At 49.0% G+C, this 18,954-nt stretch overlaps 2 protein-coding genes across 4 annotated transcripts; one reads left to right on the top strand and one right to left on the bottom strand.

Moving 5' to 3' along the window:
• The first annotated feature begins 3,538 nt into the window (after positions 1 to 3,538).
• Positions 3,539 to 6,064, top strand: Slc51b (solute carrier family 51 subunit beta). Its single transcript, XM_035444437.1, has 3 exons — positions 3,539 to 3,629; positions 4,831 to 4,921; positions 5,860 to 6,064. Exons 1-3 carry the CDS (start codon positions 3,539 to 3,541, stop codon positions 6,062 to 6,064), a joined length of 387 nt encoding a protein of 128 aa, XP_035300328.1.
• Rasl12 (RAS like family 12) lies at positions 5,377 to 18,719 on the bottom strand. 3 transcript variants are annotated; one of them, XM_035444436.1, is made up of 5 exons: positions 18,617 to 18,719; positions 16,561 to 16,617; positions 11,020 to 11,093; positions 10,206 to 10,396; positions 5,377 to 5,452 (listed from the first exon to the last, which is right to left on the bottom strand). In XM_035444436.1, exons 1-5 carry the CDS (start codon positions 18,717 to 18,719, stop codon positions 5,377 to 5,379), a joined length of 501 nt encoding a protein of 166 aa, XP_035300327.1. The 3 variants fall into 3 exon arrangements, with proteins under 3 accessions (XP_035300327.1, XP_027267128.1, XP_035300326.1); XM_027411327.2 differs by lacking the exon at positions 5,377 to 5,452 and adding an exon at positions 7,519 to 8,083; XM_035444435.1 differs by lacking the exons at positions 5,377 to 5,452; positions 16,561 to 16,617 and adding an exon at positions 7,519 to 8,083.
• Between the last annotated feature and the right edge of the window lie 235 nt (positions 18,720 to 18,954).

Raw genomic sequence — 18,954 nt, 5'->3', positions numbered from 1 at the left:
TAATGTGATGTCCTGGACAGGATCATGAACAGGACAAGGACATCCAAAGGAAGCATGGAGATTAATTTAATAATGACATTTAAAAATGATAATGTGTGGGCTGGGGAAATGGCACAGAGGATAAGAGCACTGGCTGCTTTTCCAGAGGTCCTGAGTTCAATTCCCAGCAACCACATGATGGCTCACAACCGTCTGTAATGAGATCTGGTGTCCTCTCTGACCTGCAGGGACACATGTAGGCAGAACACTATATACATAATAAATAAAAATACTTCATTTATAAAAAAATGATAATGTGTGCCAGGTATCATAAGAACAACTCAACTTTACTGTTTCTGGGAATCTGAGTTTTACTTTTTAAGAAATGATTTTATGTGTATGAGTGTTCTGCCTACACGTATGTCTGTGCAGCATGAATGTACAGTGTCCTCAGAAGCCAGTACCCGAGTACTGAATCTCCTGGAACTGGAATTACAGATGGTTGTGAGCTGCTGTGTAGTACTGGAAATCCAGCCCAGGTCCTCTGTAAGAGCAGCAAGCGCTCTTCACTGACCTGCTGAGCCATCTCTCCAGCCACCACCACCACCACCACCCCTTTTTTTTTTTAATGGAATGTACTGGGTAGCTCTACAATTTTGCTCAGATGGCTGCAGAACCTGGAAAAGCTGTTTCGACACTTTGATACAGTTCCTCATGTTGTGGTGACCTGCAACCATAAGATTATTTCATTCCTAGTTCATAACTGTAATTTTGCCTCTGCTCTGAGTGGTAATGCAAATATCTGATATGCAACCCCCAAAGGGGTCAGATCCACAGGCTGAGAACAGATGTTTTACAAGAACAAGGGCCCTGAGCCATCTCTCCAGCCCCCAAGGGCCTCTCTTTCTCCCCACAGTTCATACCTCATATCTGAGAAAGCTTAGCTCTTACATTTATGTCAGAATATTCCCTTCCAGTCTGTCATTGGTTTTTCAAGAGGTCTTAGTGCCAGAGAAAACTCTGGTGTCAGTCTGGTCCTTTTGTTTCCCTTTGGCTGTCTGCCACTCAGTTGTTTCAGAAAGTTCCAGGCTGCACATACAAAGGCTGTCTCAGGCAGAGCTGTAGAACCTCTGCCCTAGAGACCATGTGGTCTCATTGCCTTTGGCAGCTCTCATGAGTGCCCAGGGCATGTTTTCATGACAGATCTATTCTTTACCCTTCTTCTGTTTCATGTCTTCAATTATTTATTTTAATTTTCTTTGATCTCACTCCCCCTTTCTTCCTTTCTCAGAGGCAACTATCCTAATGTAACATGTCCCTTAAAAGTTGTTCTAGGAAAACATGTGTTGTTTTGTGTGTGCTTTCAGTTTTTATAAGTGGGTATGGCGTGTCCCCCTTGAGGACAGTTTTTAAAGTTTTTATTACATTTATTTGGTATGTGTGGGGAGTGCATCCATGCCATGGCACACATGTAGAAGCCAAAGGACAATTTATGAGATTTGGTTCTCCCCTTCAACCATGTAGGGCCTGGGAATTAAACTCAGTTCAGCTGTCAGGCTTCATGGCAAACACCTTTACCAGCTGAGCCAGTTTACCCACCCAGAGTTAGTATTTTCACAAGCGTTTTGAGTTCTTGGTTAGGTTAATCTGCAAGGAGTGTTCAATTTGCAGCCCACAGGCCACGTGCAGTTGAGATGATTCGAATGGGGTCTCACACTAACCTGTAAACTTACTTAAAACATGAGGTTTTTAAAATTTTGATTACTAAGTTTTTGAAGATGACAAGAACCTGTAGAGTGAGCAGTCAGGAGGACCAGCAGCAGGTCAAGGTCAGAACTGCTCAGTACAGTAGCCACCAGCCACATGTCGCTGAGCGCTTGAAATGTGGCTGGTGGGCTTCAACATAAGCATGCTCCAAGCATAAAGTTTACACCCTATTTCAAAGGCCTGGCATCAAAAATCCTAAAACACCTCAACAATTTTTAACACCAATCACATTGAAATAATACTTTAAGTGTACTGTCTCCACTGAAATATGCTGTTAAAACTATCCTCACTGTTTCTTCAAATACAGGTACAGAAAATCTTGGGTGAAGTAGTATTAAGTATGCATGTGAACGCATATGCCTGTTCTAAGGGATCTAAGGCTCAGTTGACTACAGCTTCACCTGCCTTATTTCCCAGGGACAGAAACAGGCTCAAACTAAAGGGACCGTCTGAGAGAGCGTGGTTCACAGAAATCAGTTTTGGTCATTATCTTCACCCCACCCCATGTCACACCACGCTATGCAGGCCGCTTCCCCCCCAAAAGAAAAAGACAAAACAGTTCTCTTGAGTAGAGAGGTAGCGCTTACCAACCCAGCTTACCAACTCAGCACCTCTCCACAGCAGCACCCCAGGAAGACAGTTCTTCCAGCTCCTTGCTCAGCGGGGGGCAGCAGATGGGTCAGTCCCCAGAGGGAGACCAAGATGGCCAGGCTTCATCAGGTGCCTGTGATTGGCTACTGCGGAGGCGTGAGGTGGATTGGGTGAAATAATTAGGTTAGAGATAGGATTGGAGTTGCAGAGCTGGGGACTCTGCAAGAGTCCCCAGCCTGCTATGGCACAGCCTCACACTGGCCTATGCATCTTTGTCCCTTCCTTCCCTTGCACACTATGAATTTTAATAAAGATTTGAGTCACTCCTTCCTCCATGGTTGCCGACTTCAGGCCCCACCTGCTCCTGGCATCATATTCTTACTTTATCCATGTATCTATCTATCTACCATCTAGCTATCAGGGACAATGCTCCCCCACCCCCACCCCCACTACTCACCCCCACACACCCAAATCTCACCTCAAAGGGGGTAAGAAATGGTTTATCCAGGAGCCAAATATAAGGACCATGGTCCAGGAACACAGATCTCAGTTACAGTTAGTTGTTGCTTTGAGAGGGGCGTGGGGTATGGAGGGGTGTCTCAGTATGGAGCCCTGGCTGGCCTGGACCTTGCTGTAGAGACCAACCTGGTCTTGAACTCACAGAGATTCTCCTGGATCGGCCTCCCAAGGGCCTCACGAAGTTTTATAGTAATAGAACAATGAAAGTCACAAATCAAGACCCTCTGTAAATGCATCGTTGTACACATGGAGTAGGCAGGTTATAGAAGAGCCTAGCCGCTCTAGAACCACATTCTAAGCCCCCTGGGTGGTAGAAGCTAGGGGTCTGTATGCAAATTCCATGAGATTTCCCTGACTGTCACAAAGATGCTAGCTCACACCCAGAGACTGGTAATAAATGGCTAATGAGGGGGCTATCAATCCTCCTGATTGGGTCTCCTGAACATGGTCATGCCTTCACTATCATAGTCAGCCTCAGTTCAGGCTCGATCAGTCCTAAAACTGTGGGCTATAGGACTACTGGTTTGGACAAGGAGGAAAGGTAAACCAGGGGCAAGGTGGGCTATCTACTGTTGCCAGAGTTGTCTGCTCAGAGGTCAGAACCTGAGAGGCCTGGAGGACAGCTGGGGCCTCAAGACTTGTCTGTTCACATCCCAGAAACATCTCAACCAGGAGCAGGGACATGGACCACAGTGTGGAGGGAGCTGCAGTCAGCCCTGAGGTGCCCCAGGAACTTCTGGAAGAAATGATTTGGGTTTTTCGTGCAGAAGATGGTAAGTGATAGGGGCCTAGGGGTGGTGGAGCAGTTTGGCACTCTCTTCTACCCCACCAAGTGGCACATTTTCTCCAAAAGAGAGTGAGGCTAGACGTCTCATCACAGAGGGGTTGAGCTGAGCCCACTCACTCCCCTTTTCTCAGGGTATGGGCCACTTAGTCAGCTATCAATCACCTCTACTATTTATTAAATAGTACTGTGTGCTAGGCACGGTCCCTAGCACTGGGATTACAGCAGTGAACAAAACACAAATCTCTACCCACACAGAGTGTCCAACAACTAAAAGTATGACATGTTCCCAGTGCATAGTAAAAAAGAGGCAAGCTGGGCCCAGTAGCCCAGGTCTGCAAGTAGAGCTACTCAAGAGGCTCAGCCATGATGATCACAAGTTCAAGGCCTGCTTGAGCCACACAGAGTTGAAGTCCAGCCTAGCAACTTAGTGAAACCATGTCTCAGAATCCCTAAATTCAATTCTCAATACAGCGTGTGTGCGTGCGTGCGTGCGTGCGTGCGTGCGTGCGTGCGTGTGTGTGTGTGTGTGTGTTTGTGTGGGGGTGGGGGGAGGTGGATGCTGGGGGGCGGAGCGGAAGCAGAGATTGTGAGGTAAGGTAGATAACATACATAATTAAGGAAAGTCTCACTCTGAGGAAAGCTTGCCGTGGGGAAAACCCTTGCAAGAAGGGAAGGAATTTACTGTCAGATCATTTGGTGGAGGACCCATTTGGCAGGGGGAAGTAAGAGATGTGAGCCCGGAGCCTGCCTTTCTTGGAGACAGTTTGACATGCCCTGAGTACCCACAGCCCAACCTGCCACTTTGCCTGCTACCTGTGGCAGGCAGTCACTGCATCCAGTTAGCCTGTCATACCACTTCCCTCTCCTTCGCTCCTCTTTCTTCCTAGTTCAAGGTGACCCACTTCCTCCTCCTTGCCACTCACACCCCCTTTACTCAGCTAGTATCCAGACACAGTGCTGTCTCCCCATAGTATCAGGGCTGGTCCAGAGCAGAGACCCCATCTCCACCCCATCCATCCACCCACTGGTCAGTCGGGGAGTCCCCCAGAGCAAGGGGTTGTGATGGGAGTCTCCTTTGCAGGGAACAGTTGAATGCTCAGAGACAGGCCTGAGCCCAAGCCCCAATTGTGAGTGGGTCTGTGTGGCACCTGGCCTGAGGATGTGTCTGTCTGTGTGTCCCTCCTCAGCGGCTCCTTGGAATTACTCCATCCTGGTTCTGGCAGTCCTGGTGGCGGTGATAAGCTTGTTCCTCCTGAGAAGGAGCATCCTGGCAAACAGGTGAGGAGGTGGTCTGGAGTGGGTCTCCAGAGGTAGGAGTGGGGCTTCCTTCCTAGATGGCAATCTAAGGAGTCACTTAGGGAAACTGGCTCTTCATTTTTTGGTGGTAGCTGTCAGGGACCAAAGCTATTAAACAAATAATCCAGCAGCTCTTGCCCCCCACCCGCACCCCCATTACAATCCCCTAGCCCTGGCCAGCAAGTTGGAATGACTCAGGGGGTATTGCCCTTTAAATGGTCCGAGCCCCTCTTACCCCATCAGGAAGCATTCCTCTCAGCAAGCTCAACTGAGAGACAAGGTGGCTGTCCACTGGAGCTGCAGACATAGGCCTGCTCCCCCGTGGGCCAGGCAGATTTTCTGGTATCCTTCCACCATGGCCTTCGGGAAGCCCAAGAGTTCCTTGAGTAAACCAGCTTGGGGAAAAGAGAGAGTTTCAAGAATTAGAGGAAAGACTGTCAGGTTGAGGAAGCAGGCAGTGAGAGCCATGTGTAGGGTTGGGTCTTACATGCATGGCTAATGGTGTGGGTAAACCTGTTTGGAGAAACAAGTAGAGTGAGAGATAGAAGGTCAGTAGGAATTTCTGGCAGTGTCTTAGGAATAGAACATGGCACGTGAGAACCTGTACTAAATATGGTGACAGCCCTGAGGCCAGGATAGCATGGTTTGGAGAAAAGTCACAAGGCTCCGAATGGCTTAGATGTACAATGCAGATAGATAAATGTGCTTCTTTGGCTTCAAATGCCATACTTCCTCATCTCTAAGGGAGAAAGGCTGGCAATCAAAGCTTAGCTCCTGGGCAGCCTTACAGAGAGATGATAGATATAAAAGTGGAAACCATTGCCACTTTTGCACAAAGATCTCCCGTCAAGCTCTCTAACTGTGGGGTCCTGACCCAATCACTTAGCAGCCCTGATCAACACTATTTTATCTCCTCCTAGAAATCGAAAGAAGCAGCCACAAGACAAAGAGACACCAGAAGCCCTGCACCTAGATGATTACAGAATGAAAGAAAACAGCAGCCTGAGCAACCTAAGAGAGACACTGATCTCAGAGAAGCCAGACTTGCCCCCAGGGGATACTGAGCTGAATGAGAAAGATGCCCGAAGGGTCTTTCTGCCAGACCCACAGGAAACCGAGAGCTAGGGAGTGTTGAGAAAACACACTACCCCAGCCAGACACAGGACTGTGATCTGAACTCAGCTCTGTGGCCTCAAACCCCTTAGGTTAGACAGTGCCCTGCAAGCAGCCTAACTTATTTTTAGCAGACACAATAAACAAACTATTAACCAGATGGAAGTTCATTATTTTTTTTTAAAGTCTTTTATTAAAATGCTTCTCTAGGAGGGCAGTTGGGATTATATGGTTGGTTCAAACAATGGTGGTCTACGAAGCACACACAAGTGGCTTGGATCAAATGTACAAAGTTCAGTCGTGTGTGGCGGAAGCCTCAGAAGGCTGAGGCAGGTGGGTCTCTGTGACTTCAACTCAAGCCTAGTTTGCATAGCAAGTTCCAGGACAGCCAGAGCTACATAATAGAGATACCCTGTCTCAAAAAAATAGTACAAGGTTCAGAGCTGGCCTGTTGATCAGAAGATAGGGTCAGAACTTGTAGCACATGCTCTTGAGTGGTTCACAGCCTCCCCCTGACCTCAGGGTCTCTAGCTATAAAATAGAGCTGAAGACTAGGTTAGAGATATTTCTGTTGGCTGGGAGTGGAAGGAGAAGGATGCCCAGCTTGGTTCTTCTAATACCCCTTCTGAACCAGCTCAGTTAGAGTTTGTGATAAACAGGAAGAAACAGCTGTAGCCCTGACTATGACAGTCTTCTCGAACCCAAGACTTGGTAAAACACCAAGCTATGCAAAAGTCCAACTTTTTAATCCTAAACACTTTGGGATCTATCTTCCCATAGTGGGCTTTAAACACTCAGATCCATTGCTGAGAGTTCGAGGTTTAACCAAATCAGGCCAATGGTGCCCACCAGAGGGTGTCTGCTCCTGCCAGCTGTAGATTCCCTGAGGGCTATCACTGGGTAGAATGACTTTCTGCAGCCTTAGTCATTAACCTCAAGAAGAGTGGTCCTGGGGGTCAACTAATAAGGAGGTCACAAGAGCCCCCCAAATGCTGGTAAAAAAAAAAAATGCGGGAGGCTGCCTAGCCTGGACAACCCATAGGCCCTCTCTGCACTCTTCACTGAGAGGCAAGTGCTGAAATGCTCCAGTCCAGATTTCATTGCCATATCCAGGCTTTCCCAAAGGATTATCTTAATTGGATTTTTCTTGGATAAACTGTAAAGTTTGTAGCCTGGGATTTTGAGAGGTCAGAAGACATGGGAGACACCAGCTTTGATGGACAACTGCCCTACCTGTTTCTACCACCAGGCGGCAGTAGGACCTCAGGGTCAGCCATCCTGTCAACGGTTAAAGACTTCACATAAACAAAGCTTCTTTGAACAGGGGCTGCAGCTGGCCTGGCAGTGGTTGGAGCAGGCAAGAGTCACCACACAGGGTATGCACTGCAGTTCCTTTCTGCTTGCAGCTGTTTCCAGGTCTCTGGTTTGCAACAGGGGCAGCTTCTCTCCAGGGTGGTGGACAAAGAAGTTACCATGGAGCCCAAGGCCTGGAGGGACTCAGCAGCATCACTGCCTGTTCTGGCTCACACAGTGAGCATGTAGAGACTGTGTGGAGGTGGAGTCTGCTATCTACCAGAGCATAAGGGCCACTGGTTCATCAGAGGGCAAACCAGCTCCTGCATTGCAACTGGAGCATCAGCCATGAAGAAGGGTCCTCAGAAGATCTTGAAGCCCTTCAGTAGGGTCAAGGTGGGTGCCTTGCGCTTGCTCTGGGCACGGGATGACTTCACAGTGACCAGTTTGGCTTGGGCCACAGTGGGCATCTCCTTCAGGCTGATAGTGGACAGAGTATTGAAAGTGCAGCTGGCCAGCCCGTGTCGGGCTGTGAGCGGGGTCTGGTGAGATAGGGCTTTCTCCTCAGAGATGAAGAGGGGCCGGGCCATGGGGCTCTTCTCCAGCTCCCGTCGCACCTCCCGCACAGCCTCATGGAAGACATGCTGCACATGCTCAAAGTCCAGGCAGGCAGAGACCTCAAAAAACAGGCACCCGAACCTGCTTGCCAAAGCCGCACCCTCAGCCTTGGTGACCTGCCTGGCAAGGAAGCAGGGTGAGGCAGTCAGGAGAATGACATTCCAAGTCAGGAAGTCCCACACCCATCTCCCCACCTACTGATCTGGGCCCATCTTTGCCCTTTAATCTATTTTCTCATCAATACAACAGGATAATGGCCCCTCCTCTGGGGGCTGTTAGGACTAAGAAAGACTATTGCGTGGTGCACTTAGCATTCATTATACCTGGCACAGACTCAGAACTCAATAAATGGTAGCCAACGTTGCCAAAGTTGGTATTTAGGAATGAATATGAAGAAAAAAGATGAGCCAAATTCTCCCATGCTAGATCCTGCCTGTGGCCAAAGGAGGAAAGTCATTGCCTCTCTCCTCAGGAAATGGCCACCCTTAGGAAGCCTGAGACTGGCAGGCTCTTGGGGCTCATAGGTGTTTTGTCTGCTTGTCTAGCTGAGGCCAGCAGAGAGCAGCTATGTCAGGAGAGTAGGGGAACAGGGCAGGGGCGCATGTGTCCCTGCTTGGTTCTGTCTGCCTCCTGGGATGACAGGATAGGCGTTTGCAAGTGGAAGGTCCCTAGGAACATCTGACTGGAACCCATGGGTATGGAGGCGGAGAAAAAAATGAAGACTGGCTCTTCAGAAGCTCATATGTCTAGACAGAGATTCCTTGGGTCTTGAGGCCAACACTGCACCGGCTGAATCCTGCTCACCACCACACATCAATGAGCTGCCCCAACAACCATCCCTGAGGACCATGGCACAGCCCAAGATGGCAGATGATACCAGGGTAAGAAGTAGTGGGGAAAAGTTTCTGGGCCAGGGCTGATTTGGCAGGAGAAAGGGGACAGGAGACCTAGAATACCTAGTATACCACTGAGCCCCAACCTATTAGTGTTACACTCGACCGAAAGAAGTGGGGTAACTGGGCATGTCTTGTACCCAGGGAACCAAGGCTGTTTCATTCAAACCCTGGATTCCTGGTCACTCGCTTGCAAACCATTTTTCAACAATCTCTTTGGTAAACATTGGGGCCAAAACAATATTCTATAGTCACTCCACCCTACCCCCACCCCACTCTCCTTCCTATTCACAGTCCAGTCTTTTGATCTGTCTTCCAGATTCTGAGATATTTCAAGGACCACCTTCAGTGATTTACCCACTGTACAACTTCCCTTATTCCCCAAGATGCAATTTTTCTTGGGCTGAAGGTTGGACCACCCATGAAGAAGGCCCTATACCATCACAGTTACCTTTCAGGAAACCACAACTCTCTTCTCCCTTTGCCTGTGTGGCCTGATCTGAACAAAATCTCAACATCAGTCACTGGGCCTCTGGGGTCTGGGAGAGCAAGAACAAGTTAAGAGCAGAAGGGAAAAGTAGAAGGCTGGTAGGAAATGCCACGCCTAGCAGGTGTACTGACCACATGGAACAATGTCCAATGAGAGTTTCAGTTCCATTGCTCAAAAGTGTAGGCTCCATGTCAAGGGCCTCAGGGCCAGGAGGATGACTTGATGTGTGGGGAGGGTGGAGGTAGAAACCACAGGGAGTGGCAGGGTCTGTGGTCAGCTGAAGGGAGCAGGCCCCACCTCACAGCATTCCAATTCCAAGTCAGTTAAAACATTGTGCCAGCCAAGCAAAATATGGCTGCAGTGTTCTGTGGTGATCTGCTCTCTGGCCCAGTCTGTGACCTCTGGTTCAAGTCCAGGCCCTTCTAAGAGAGGCCTACCCTCAGCAGCCTACTGTGGCAACAAGCCTGGGGTGCTATGCTTGGACCAGGCAAGGACTGGTTGGACCACTGCAGACATCTGATGCAAGGAGCAAATCAGACCCTCTCCTTGGGACTGGAGTTGGGCAGCTGTTGGGAGGGGAACCAGAATGTCACATAGCTCCAGGCAAGGCTGATGTAAGAGATCACTGAGACTCCTGAAAGGAAGGGGTACCTCCTTTTTTGCCTTTTGGGGTTCAGCTCACATCCTAAGTGGCCCAGGTGTCTCTCCCTTCATGTCACTGGCTGCCTAGATAAACTCCCGTGTACTCTCCCAGCACAATCCTTTTACCTGCAGTTGAGGGCACTGCCGTTCTTGGTAGCCGTGATCCCCAGGTACGTCATTCTGTATCCATATGCAAGCAAACTGACACCTCACTCACCTGTACTGGGCCATATCCAGCTTGTTGCCCAGCAGCAGGGCAGGGTAGCCACGCTGTGTCTCCTTGGCATGCAAGGCCAGCAATTCCAGGTAGCTGCTGCTGCCCTCAAAACTCTGGCGACTATCGACACTATACACCACCAGGAAGGCATGGGCCCAGTTTAGATAGCGCTCGCAGTTTCTGGGGGTGTCCTGGGGTGAAGGAGAGGAATCCAGCTCAGAGACAGAAGAACTGGGGGTGGGGTGAGGCCTTCACCTGGGCTGCCCTTTCCACCTCCTGAGTCTGTATATTGTTCCCTAGCAGATCTCTTTGCAAAGGGGCACTTCAGTGTCGATCTGGCTTGGTGTGAAAAGAGACATTGTCTCATGAACCTCCCTCCCACCACGCAGCCAGAGACTTGGAGACCTTGGCCCCTTGGGCACTGAGTCAAAGATTCTGGCATGGCCCTCCAGAGACCTGCTGTCCCTGGGTACTGCTGGTTTTGGGTCAGGTCCATACTGCCCCTTTGGCCTCTGAGAACTGACTCCAGCCATGGTGGGGGAGGGGAGGGCTTGGAAAGATATGTTGGGGAGATGGGCTGACAGGCTCTTTGTAGGAGTGTTTGTGTAAATAGGCATGCACCTGTGTGTGCTTAGCCTCACAGCATAGGACATCACCCTCCTCATACAGCAAATGAAAGATTGAGGCCCAGAAAAGTCAGAGCCCCATTCAGGCCACACAGCAAACTGGAGCCTAAAGGGATCGGATTCTCTGGTGAGGTCAGGACGTGGGAGGCTGCACTGATTCGCTGCCTGAGGGACGGGGGTACCGTTACCAGGTCTGCAGTGTCCATGACCCTCAGGTGGACAGGTTGGTGGTCCACAGTCTCCTCAGAACTGTAGGTGTCCTCTGCAACACAGATGGTCAGCCAGGTCAGAGGCATGGCAGCTCACTCAAATAACAGACAAGGTTAATGTCCCAGCTTCCTCCTGTGATGGACTCCAGTGTAGCCTTGACTGGCCCTTGGGAAGTGCTACCAGGCCACTGTTCCTCTTCATTTGTCAGGCTTGAAGCATCAGAGGCCACTATATATACCATCCCCTGTGGGCCAAGATATTCCTGAATCCATGCACAAAGTCCATGGTGTGGAGTGTGTGGCCTGTAGGCTCAGCAGCAGAGGCTTGGAACTTCCTCCAAGAACCCCAGTTTTCTCCACTCTCTGTCCCTTTCACCATAGTACCTGGCCTACAGGGAGTCCCCAAAGAAGACTTCTTCCCTCAGCAGGAGAGGACAGAATGGAAAAGAGATATTTAGGACATGACAGAGAGAGTGTGTGCAAGGTAATTCCAAGGGATCCAAGCTAACTCCAGGGAAAGGGAGAAAGTTCAGTGGGGAGAAATTATCACTATACAAGCATGAAGACCTGAGTTCAAGTCCCCAGCACCCACATAAAAGTCAATCATAGGTGTGTGCATGCCTATAACCCCTACACTGTGAGGCTGAGACAGGAGGATTGCTGGGGATTGCTGACTGCCAGCTTGTCCCTGGGCTCATGGAGACCCTGTCTGCAAAGAATAAAGTAGAAAGTGACAGCAAGATACTTGATGCCTCTTCTGGCCTCTGTATGCATAGAAACTTGTACACAGTCATGCACATACACAGCACACACACACACACACACACACACACACACACACACACACACACACACACACACTGCACCCTCCCCCAGAGCCACCTTCAGCTACATTTCAAATGATTTAGACTTCAGTTTTCAGGGAGTGCTTCCTCCATTTAAATGGGAATGCTATGATAATATGAGCTAAAAGTTTTCTTTTCCTTCCTTCCTTCCTTTCTTCCTTCCTTCCTTCCTTTCTTCCTTCCTTCTCTTTCTGTTTCTCTTTCTCTCTTTCTCTCTTTCTCTCTCTCTGTCTCTCTCTCTCTGTCTCTGTCTCTGTCTGTCTCTCTCTGTCTCTGTCTCTGTCTGTCTCCCCCTCTCCCTCTCCCTCTCTCTCTCTCTCTCTCTCTCTCTCTCTCTCTCTCTCTCTCTCTCTCTAGGGTTTCTCTGTGTATGCCTGGCTGTCCTGGAACTCTCTCTGTAGACCAGGCTGGCCTCAAACTCAGAGATCTGCCTGCTTCTGCTTCCCAAATGTTGGGATTAAAGGCGTGCACCACCACTCAGCCAGAGCTAACAGTTTTCAAGCCTTCACTCTGCTAGGCTTGTCTCTGAGCTAGCACATTTAACCGACCTATATCTCCCAGGGCCGTGGGAGGACTGCTTAGTCGTCCAGACTTGGGGTCTGGCCCATAATAAATATCTAAAAGTGGCAGTGAGGAATGTGAAGGACCTCAAGGTTAGCAGGACAGGTCCACCACATTCCCATGTAATTTTTTTCTCCTTTTGTTTTTATGGGTGAGTACGATGTGGCATGTATGTGTACATGTTCATGTGTGCATGGATGTGTGGGGGTCAGAGTTTAACATCTTGTGTCTTCTTCATCATGCCCTGTTCACTTTATTATTTTTTAAAGCGGTTTTAGATTTTTATTGGTGTGTGTGTGTGTGTGTGTGTGTGTGTGTGTGTGTGTGTGTGTGTGTGTGTGTACACATGATGTGTGCTGGCACTTACAGAGGCCAGAAGAGAATTGATTTACCTAGAACTAGAGTTATAGACAGCTATGAACATCTGATATGGGTGCTAGAAACAGGACTTGGGTCCTCTGAAAGAACAGCAATGGCTGCTAACCACTGAGGCATCTCTCCAGCCCCACCCCTCCACCTTACTTTTTGAGCCATGGTCTCTCACTGAACGTGAAGTGACGGGATGGATGGCCATTCTGCTTTGGGGACCCACCTGTCTCTGCTTGCCCAGTGGTGGAATTGCAGATGCACACCACCACGCATAGCTTTTCACACGGGTGCTAGAGCCCAGAACTCAGATCCTTACACCTATGTGGCAGTCACTTTGCTGACAGTTTTATCCGTAGCCCTCATACCCACTCATTTTATAGAGAAATGATTTTGTTTTTATTTATTTGTTTTGGTTTTTGAGACAGGGTTTCTCTGTGGCTTTGGAAGCTGTTCTGGAACTAGCTCTTATAGACCAGGATGGTCTCGAACTCACAGAGATCCACCTGCCTCTGCCTCCCATGTGCTGGAACTAAAGGCATACGCCACTACACCCGGCGGGAAATAATTTTAAACCCAAATAGAAGTTACAAACTAACACAGTTCCTATGTGCTCTTCACCCTGGTTCCCTCCGTGTTAACGCCTTATATAATCATAGCACAGTTGCCAAACCAGGAAATTGATGTTGGTTCTGTACGATGAACTAAATTACTGACCTTATTTGGATTTCACCAGTTTGGTTTTTTTTTTCTTTCTTTCTTTCTTTTTTTAGTTCTTATGACTTTAAACCCAAGAAATCAGAATGTGGTCAGGCATAGAGATATGTCACTGGCATTCGGACAGCTGCTTTTCTTATTCCCAGCCTTCCCTGGCACCTGTATGTGACTACACTTGGTCCCGACCTTTCTCTGGATGACCCCTCTAGGCAGATCTGAAGTGTTCTCTGCCTTTCCTGGCAGTGGCCACTCTGAGAACAGTACCCCTAGCCCTGGCTGAATGTAGTCACACACTTCTCCCTGAGGGCTGCTGGCAGCTAAGCAGGCCTGGATACATGCCAGGTCCACTAACATCCAACATGAGTCACAGACAGCTCTTCGTCCCCAGCCTGCTTTGGGGACTTGGATAAATAGCTGCTCTTATCCAAAGAGGGGGAAAAAAACCTAATGGAAAATATGCCCCAAATGTTTAACTATATTTGGCCCAAGAAGAGCTGTCACTGGATGTCTACATTGTGTTCATACTTATTAGTTTTTGGCCAAAGTTGCCTTTTAAGCACTCCCTCCAAACAGGCAAAGCCCTGCCTCACCTGGTGACAAGTGTTATCTAACAGTCTTCCTGGTAGCCTCACGATCTTATGTTGGCTCCGTGTAGAAAGATGACAAGGTTGCTTTGAAAGACTGAGGCAGGAGGATTGCAAGGTCAGTCCCTGCCCGGGCTACAGAACAAGTTCAAAGCAAGCCTGTGCAATGTAGTGAAACCCCATCTTAAAACTGGGAGAAAAAAAAAAGTGTGTGTGTGTGTATGTGTGTGTCTGCGGGGGGGGGGGGGGCTCTGGGGATATGACTCAATGGTAGAGTGCTGCCTACCATGCATGATACACAGTGTTCATTTAATCTCCAATGATGGGGAGGAAGTGAACTTGAACTTGGGTCTTCTGGGCTGTGCCCCCACCCCCCCACTGTGACCTCCTTTGCTCCCTGGCTAATGATGGGTCTGCTGGTCCTTCAGCTATGTCTGACCTGAAGCATCTTATTCCTTTGGAATTCTAGCACAGATATGCAAGTTGGATGAAGCCTCAGATCATCAGGTGACTGTCCTCAGGAGCCAGAATGGCAGCTTTCTCACCCAGGCAAAGTGGTATAGAGCCTACCTTGACTCTGGGCACTTTGGTGTCCTTAAAATAGTAATTTTATAAAAGGCACCAAAGAAGTTCTGTCCAATTGTACATCCAGGTGGCACCTCAGACACAATGAGCATCCATGTCCTTGCAGGAACAGGATGGGGGCAAATGAGGTAAGAATTTGACATTGTTCTCTGGAGGATCCAAGTGAGAACATTCCCTGGAGCTCTTTGCCCACCCAGGTCAGAGCACAGTCAGAGTCCTTCTATGCAGAGTCTTCATCTCCCAGCAACTCCAGTCACAGCCCACAAGACACAGCTCCAACACAGACAACCCAGCCCCAACAGGCCTGGCAACCCAGGGAAACCAAGGCTCAGAGAGCCCAGTGCCATACACACCTCTACTTCTGGGCCCATAGACTGCAGTTCACAGGAAATGGGTGGACCTTCTTCCTTTAACTGAGGGGGCTCTGTGATGTTAGGTGAGTCACTGAGTCCCCTCTGCCTCAGTTTCTTCCTTATAAAGAGCTGTTTTAGCCATATATGCCTGAGGCATACCCTCCCCTTTTGGTCCCACCAATACTTTGCCTTTTTTCTTTTTTATGAATGGGGAAACAACATCATTTTCAAAAGCTAAGCTCATTCAGACACCTCGTTGTTCTCAACGGACAGTTTATACATAAAAATATTATAAACAAGAGCCAGAAGTGACTTTGATGCTAAGCAGATTCTAATTTTGTTTGTCTTGGGTATTAGGGTCCCATGTAAGAGCTTATTTTAGGGGATGATCCTTCTGTTTGTTAAAAACAAGTTTCACAACTCGGATCTCATGAATGTGGGGGACTCTGAGCAGCATGCACAGGAAGCTATTTAAGGAGGAAGAAAAAAGGTAAATATGCGCTGAGAGTCTATTGGGGTGAAGCACTAGCCTAACGTGCGCTAGTTCTCCAACCCTCACAGCTGCTCTCATGAGTCTCTGATATAGCTATGCCTATGCTCCATTGGCAGACAAGGAAGTGGTAGCTCAGAGAGATTAAGTGACTGTCTCAAAGTTACCCAGCCAATAAATGTCAGAGCCAACATTCAAACTTAGCTTTACATAACTAATTTTAGGGGTGGGGGAGTGAAAAATGGCTCAGTGGTTGAAAACAGTTGTTACTCTTGCAGAGGACCAGGTTCCATTCCCAGCACCCACAGGGTGGTCCACAATCATCTGTCAGTCCAGTTCCAGGGGATCCAATGCCTGCTTCTGACCTCCATGGGTATCAGACACGCACACAGATATACACACAGGCAGAACACTCATATGTATAAAATAAAATAAATTTAAAAATCTAAAACAAGGGGCTGGAGAGATGGCTCAGAGGTTAAGAGTGCCGACTGCTCTTCCAGAGGTCCTGAGTTCAATTTCTAGCAACCACATGGTGGCTCACAACCATCCGTTATGAGATCTGGTGCCCTCTTCTGGTGTGCAGATATACATGGAAACAGAATGTTGTATACATAATAAATAAAATCTTTGAAAAAAATCTAAAACAAATGTTCCCTGGTTCAAAGAATGTCCGGTACCAATACCGAATCCCTTAAATAGCTTGTCTGGCTGCCCTCGAGAGAACACTGAGTGAACATTTTGAAGAACTGTGCATATTTGGATGTGGACATTCTGCTATTTAAGAAAAAAACATTCTTCTAAAGTCTTGTTGCATTGCATATTTTAGGGTAAACAGTCTCAGGTCTTTGAGCTGGACCAGCCCCCCAGTTGTCTGGTGTGCCTGGAATCATCCCAGTGATCCCTCCCTTCTATCCTAAGATGCTCAGTGCTGGCCAGGGCCACCCATGGGGAGGTCCTAGGGGAATATCCAGGTGCGGCCCACATAGCAGGAAGCCCAGGGAGTAGTGGCTTCTTACCCAAATTGGGGTCATATTCGCTGATAAACCTCTTGGTGAGAAACTTCACAGTCAGGGCTGCAAAAAGAAGAAAGAGGTAGGCTCAGATTCCTCTTGGGTCTGAAGCTAGCCCCCAAGCTGTCCCTTGAACTTTAAGGAGGCCTAAACTGACCTCTAAGGCCTCTGGCTGACACCAAGCTTGGCTCTCCAAGGGCCTTGGACTGCAGAGCAGAGGAACTGGCTCAGAAGGCGTAGAAATGGGGTGGCAAACCTCACTAATTGCATGCACACTGAGATTATTTTCTAGACATTATTGTAAGCAAGAAAGATGGCAGGGGGCATGTCTAAGGAGTGTCTGTGACAATCAAATCCAGGGTCTAGTTAGTTATCCTGAGGTCTGGTGAGACTCCCAACTGAAGGGACATATCTCCCACCATGGACAGGTCACACTGATTCTGTAGCAAGGGACATTTACTCCAGTTTTGGCAACAGGTCAAAGACAGTAAGTGAAGAATTGATTGACTATTGTTAGGAAGGTCTGAACCACCGAGGACATGAGTTTTCCAGGCAAGGTCCAGGACAGATTATGTCCCAAGTAAACACACTCTAGTCTGAGTCCTCTACACCTTGGGATTTTGCTCTCCATGGGATTTCCACATCCTTCTTGGGGTAACTCTTGAGAATGTAAGCCTTGGAAAAGTACTTCTCTCTCCCTAGTAGAGTGCACTAACAGGATTGTTTCTGTTCGGAGCTCACCACATAAAGGCAAGGGTCAGCCAAATATATTATGCTGGCCTCTTGATAGGATTAAAAATAAACCTAAAATTCTTTTGAAGGAATCCTAACACTGACAATTTGCAAACTAATAGCCAGGGAATACAAATTTTAAACTCTCTGGCGCTGTAGCCCCCTGGGTAGAGTGCTTGTCTACCAGGCATGAAGCTTTGGGTTACATCCCCAGCATGGCATAAGCCAGGAATGGTGGTGTGCATTTACAAGCCGGCACTTGGGAGGTGGAGGCAGGAGAACCAGGAGTACAAGGTCATTCTTGGCTTCACAGTAGATTCTAGGCTTGCCTGGGCTACATGAGACTGTGCATCAAAAAAAAAAAAAAAAAAAATTCCTTCATCCATTTAGTCACTAGCTGACCTATAACAATGACTGAGTCACTGGGGCAGGCTGATTTTAAAAGGAAAACCATGTTCTGGGTCCTCCCTCTGAGCCAGGGGTGCTGGCTTCAAACTCAGAACACTTTTCCTGGGGATCTCAGATAGCCAAAGAGGCCATAGCTAAGGGGCCGTGGTGGCTCTTCACTGAAGGCTGCAACCGGACAGTCAGAGGAGAGCCTCTTCTGTCCACCCATCCTCAGCTGTCTTAGATGGCAGGGCAAACACTCCTTTCAGAGGACTCTGGTGGCTCTTAGGAGTGATGAAGGTTCAGGTTTGACAGAAATGATCTCAGTGGTAGGTAGCCCAAGATCCAGGTTCCTCAAGGACAAGTCCCTGGCACCTGGGGCCATAGTCTCCCTTTTCCACAAAGTCAAGAGGGACCTGGCTTGAAACAAATAACATTTGATAAGAAAATAGTCTGTTTCGGAGTCCCACGGGTTGGCAGTGGGGGAGTGGCCCAAGCCTGAGAAATTCTAATCTCTACTGACTTCTACCAAGTCTCTTGGAGCGGGTGGACAGCCCAGATCAAGGAGTAGCAAGGATGCCACCAAGTTCAAAGAGGACCCAGGGCTGGAGACCAGGGCCAACAGGTCTTTTTAGTGTTAGTTGACAAGATTTGGCTGCTGGTCCCAGGGATGGAGATGAGTGGAAGACCTAAGAGAAATACAAAGAGAGACAGTTTTGTTGAGGGCAGCAGGAGACCGAGGAAGAACCAGGTAGGCAGCCGAAGGCAGATAAAAGAGACAGGGAAACCGAGAACAAAGTAGCAAGACGAGAGTGGGGGCCAGCATCAAAGAAACTGAGGCAAGAAGCAAAATCATAGGAACTCACCCAACCACCCGGGGAAGCAAGTCTCTGGGAGCGGGTGGATGAAGCTGCCCCCATCCTCCGCGCTCCGCGCCACTCACCAGACTTGCCCGCCCCGCGGCGCCCCAGGATGGCCAGGTTGACCTCGAGGGGCATGCTGTGTGGCCCGCTGCCCGCTCGGGGCTTGCCGAACACCGAAGACATGGCGACGCTGCAGACGGCCACGCCGGTCTCGGGGGCCGATGGGCTGCGAGTGGAGCGCCCTCAGTCACCCTGCGGCCCGCCCGTCGGTGTCCGCCTGCAGGAGGAGGGGCGTGGATGGGGCGTGGCCTTCACGCTCCAAACACCTTTTAACCGTAGCTGAGCTCTATGGATTGGGATTATGTTCCCTGCCTCCCAGCTGGTGCTTTAGACCATGGCCAGCTCAACCTCAGCACTC

This window comes from Cricetulus griseus, chromosome 4, assembly GCF_003668045.3.
Source record: "Cricetulus griseus strain 17A/GY chromosome 4, alternate assembly CriGri-PICRH-1.0, whole genome shotgun sequence".
In the NCBI taxonomy this organism is placed as follows: Eukaryota; Metazoa; Chordata; class Mammalia; order Rodentia; family Cricetidae; genus Cricetulus; species Cricetulus griseus.
The sequence above is the reverse complement of the archived record's forward strand: the minus strand, read 5'-3'. Positions and strand labels throughout refer to the sequence as shown.

Excerpts from the sequence above, each read along its gene's own strand:
- Slc51b (XM_035444437.1), top strand. The coding sequence starts at position 3,539 with ATGGACCACAGTGTGGAGGGAGCTGCAGTCAGCCCTGAGGTGCCCCAG. Across the intron at positions 3,630-4,830 it reads GGTTTTTCGTGCAGAAGATG|CGGCTCCTTGGAATTACTCC; the intron begins GTAAGTGATAGG and ends GTCCCTCCTCAG. Across the intron at positions 4,922-5,859 it reads AGGAGCATCCTGGCAAACAG|AAATCGAAAGAAGCAGCCAC; the intron begins GTGAGGAGGTGG and ends ATCTCCTCCTAG.
- Rasl12 (XM_027411327.2), bottom strand. The coding sequence starts at position 18,719 with ATGTCTTCGGTGTTCGGCAAGCCCCGAGCGGGCAGCGGGCCACACAGC. Across the intron at positions 16,618-18,616 it reads CCGCGGGGCGGGCAAGTCTG|CCCTGACTGTGAAGTTTCTC; the intron begins GTGAGTGGCGCG and ends TTCTTTTTGCAG. Across the intron at positions 8,084-10,205 it reads CTGGATATGGCCCAGTACAG|GCAGGTCACCAAGGCTGAGG; the intron begins GTGAGTGAGGTG and ends CTTCCTTGCCAG.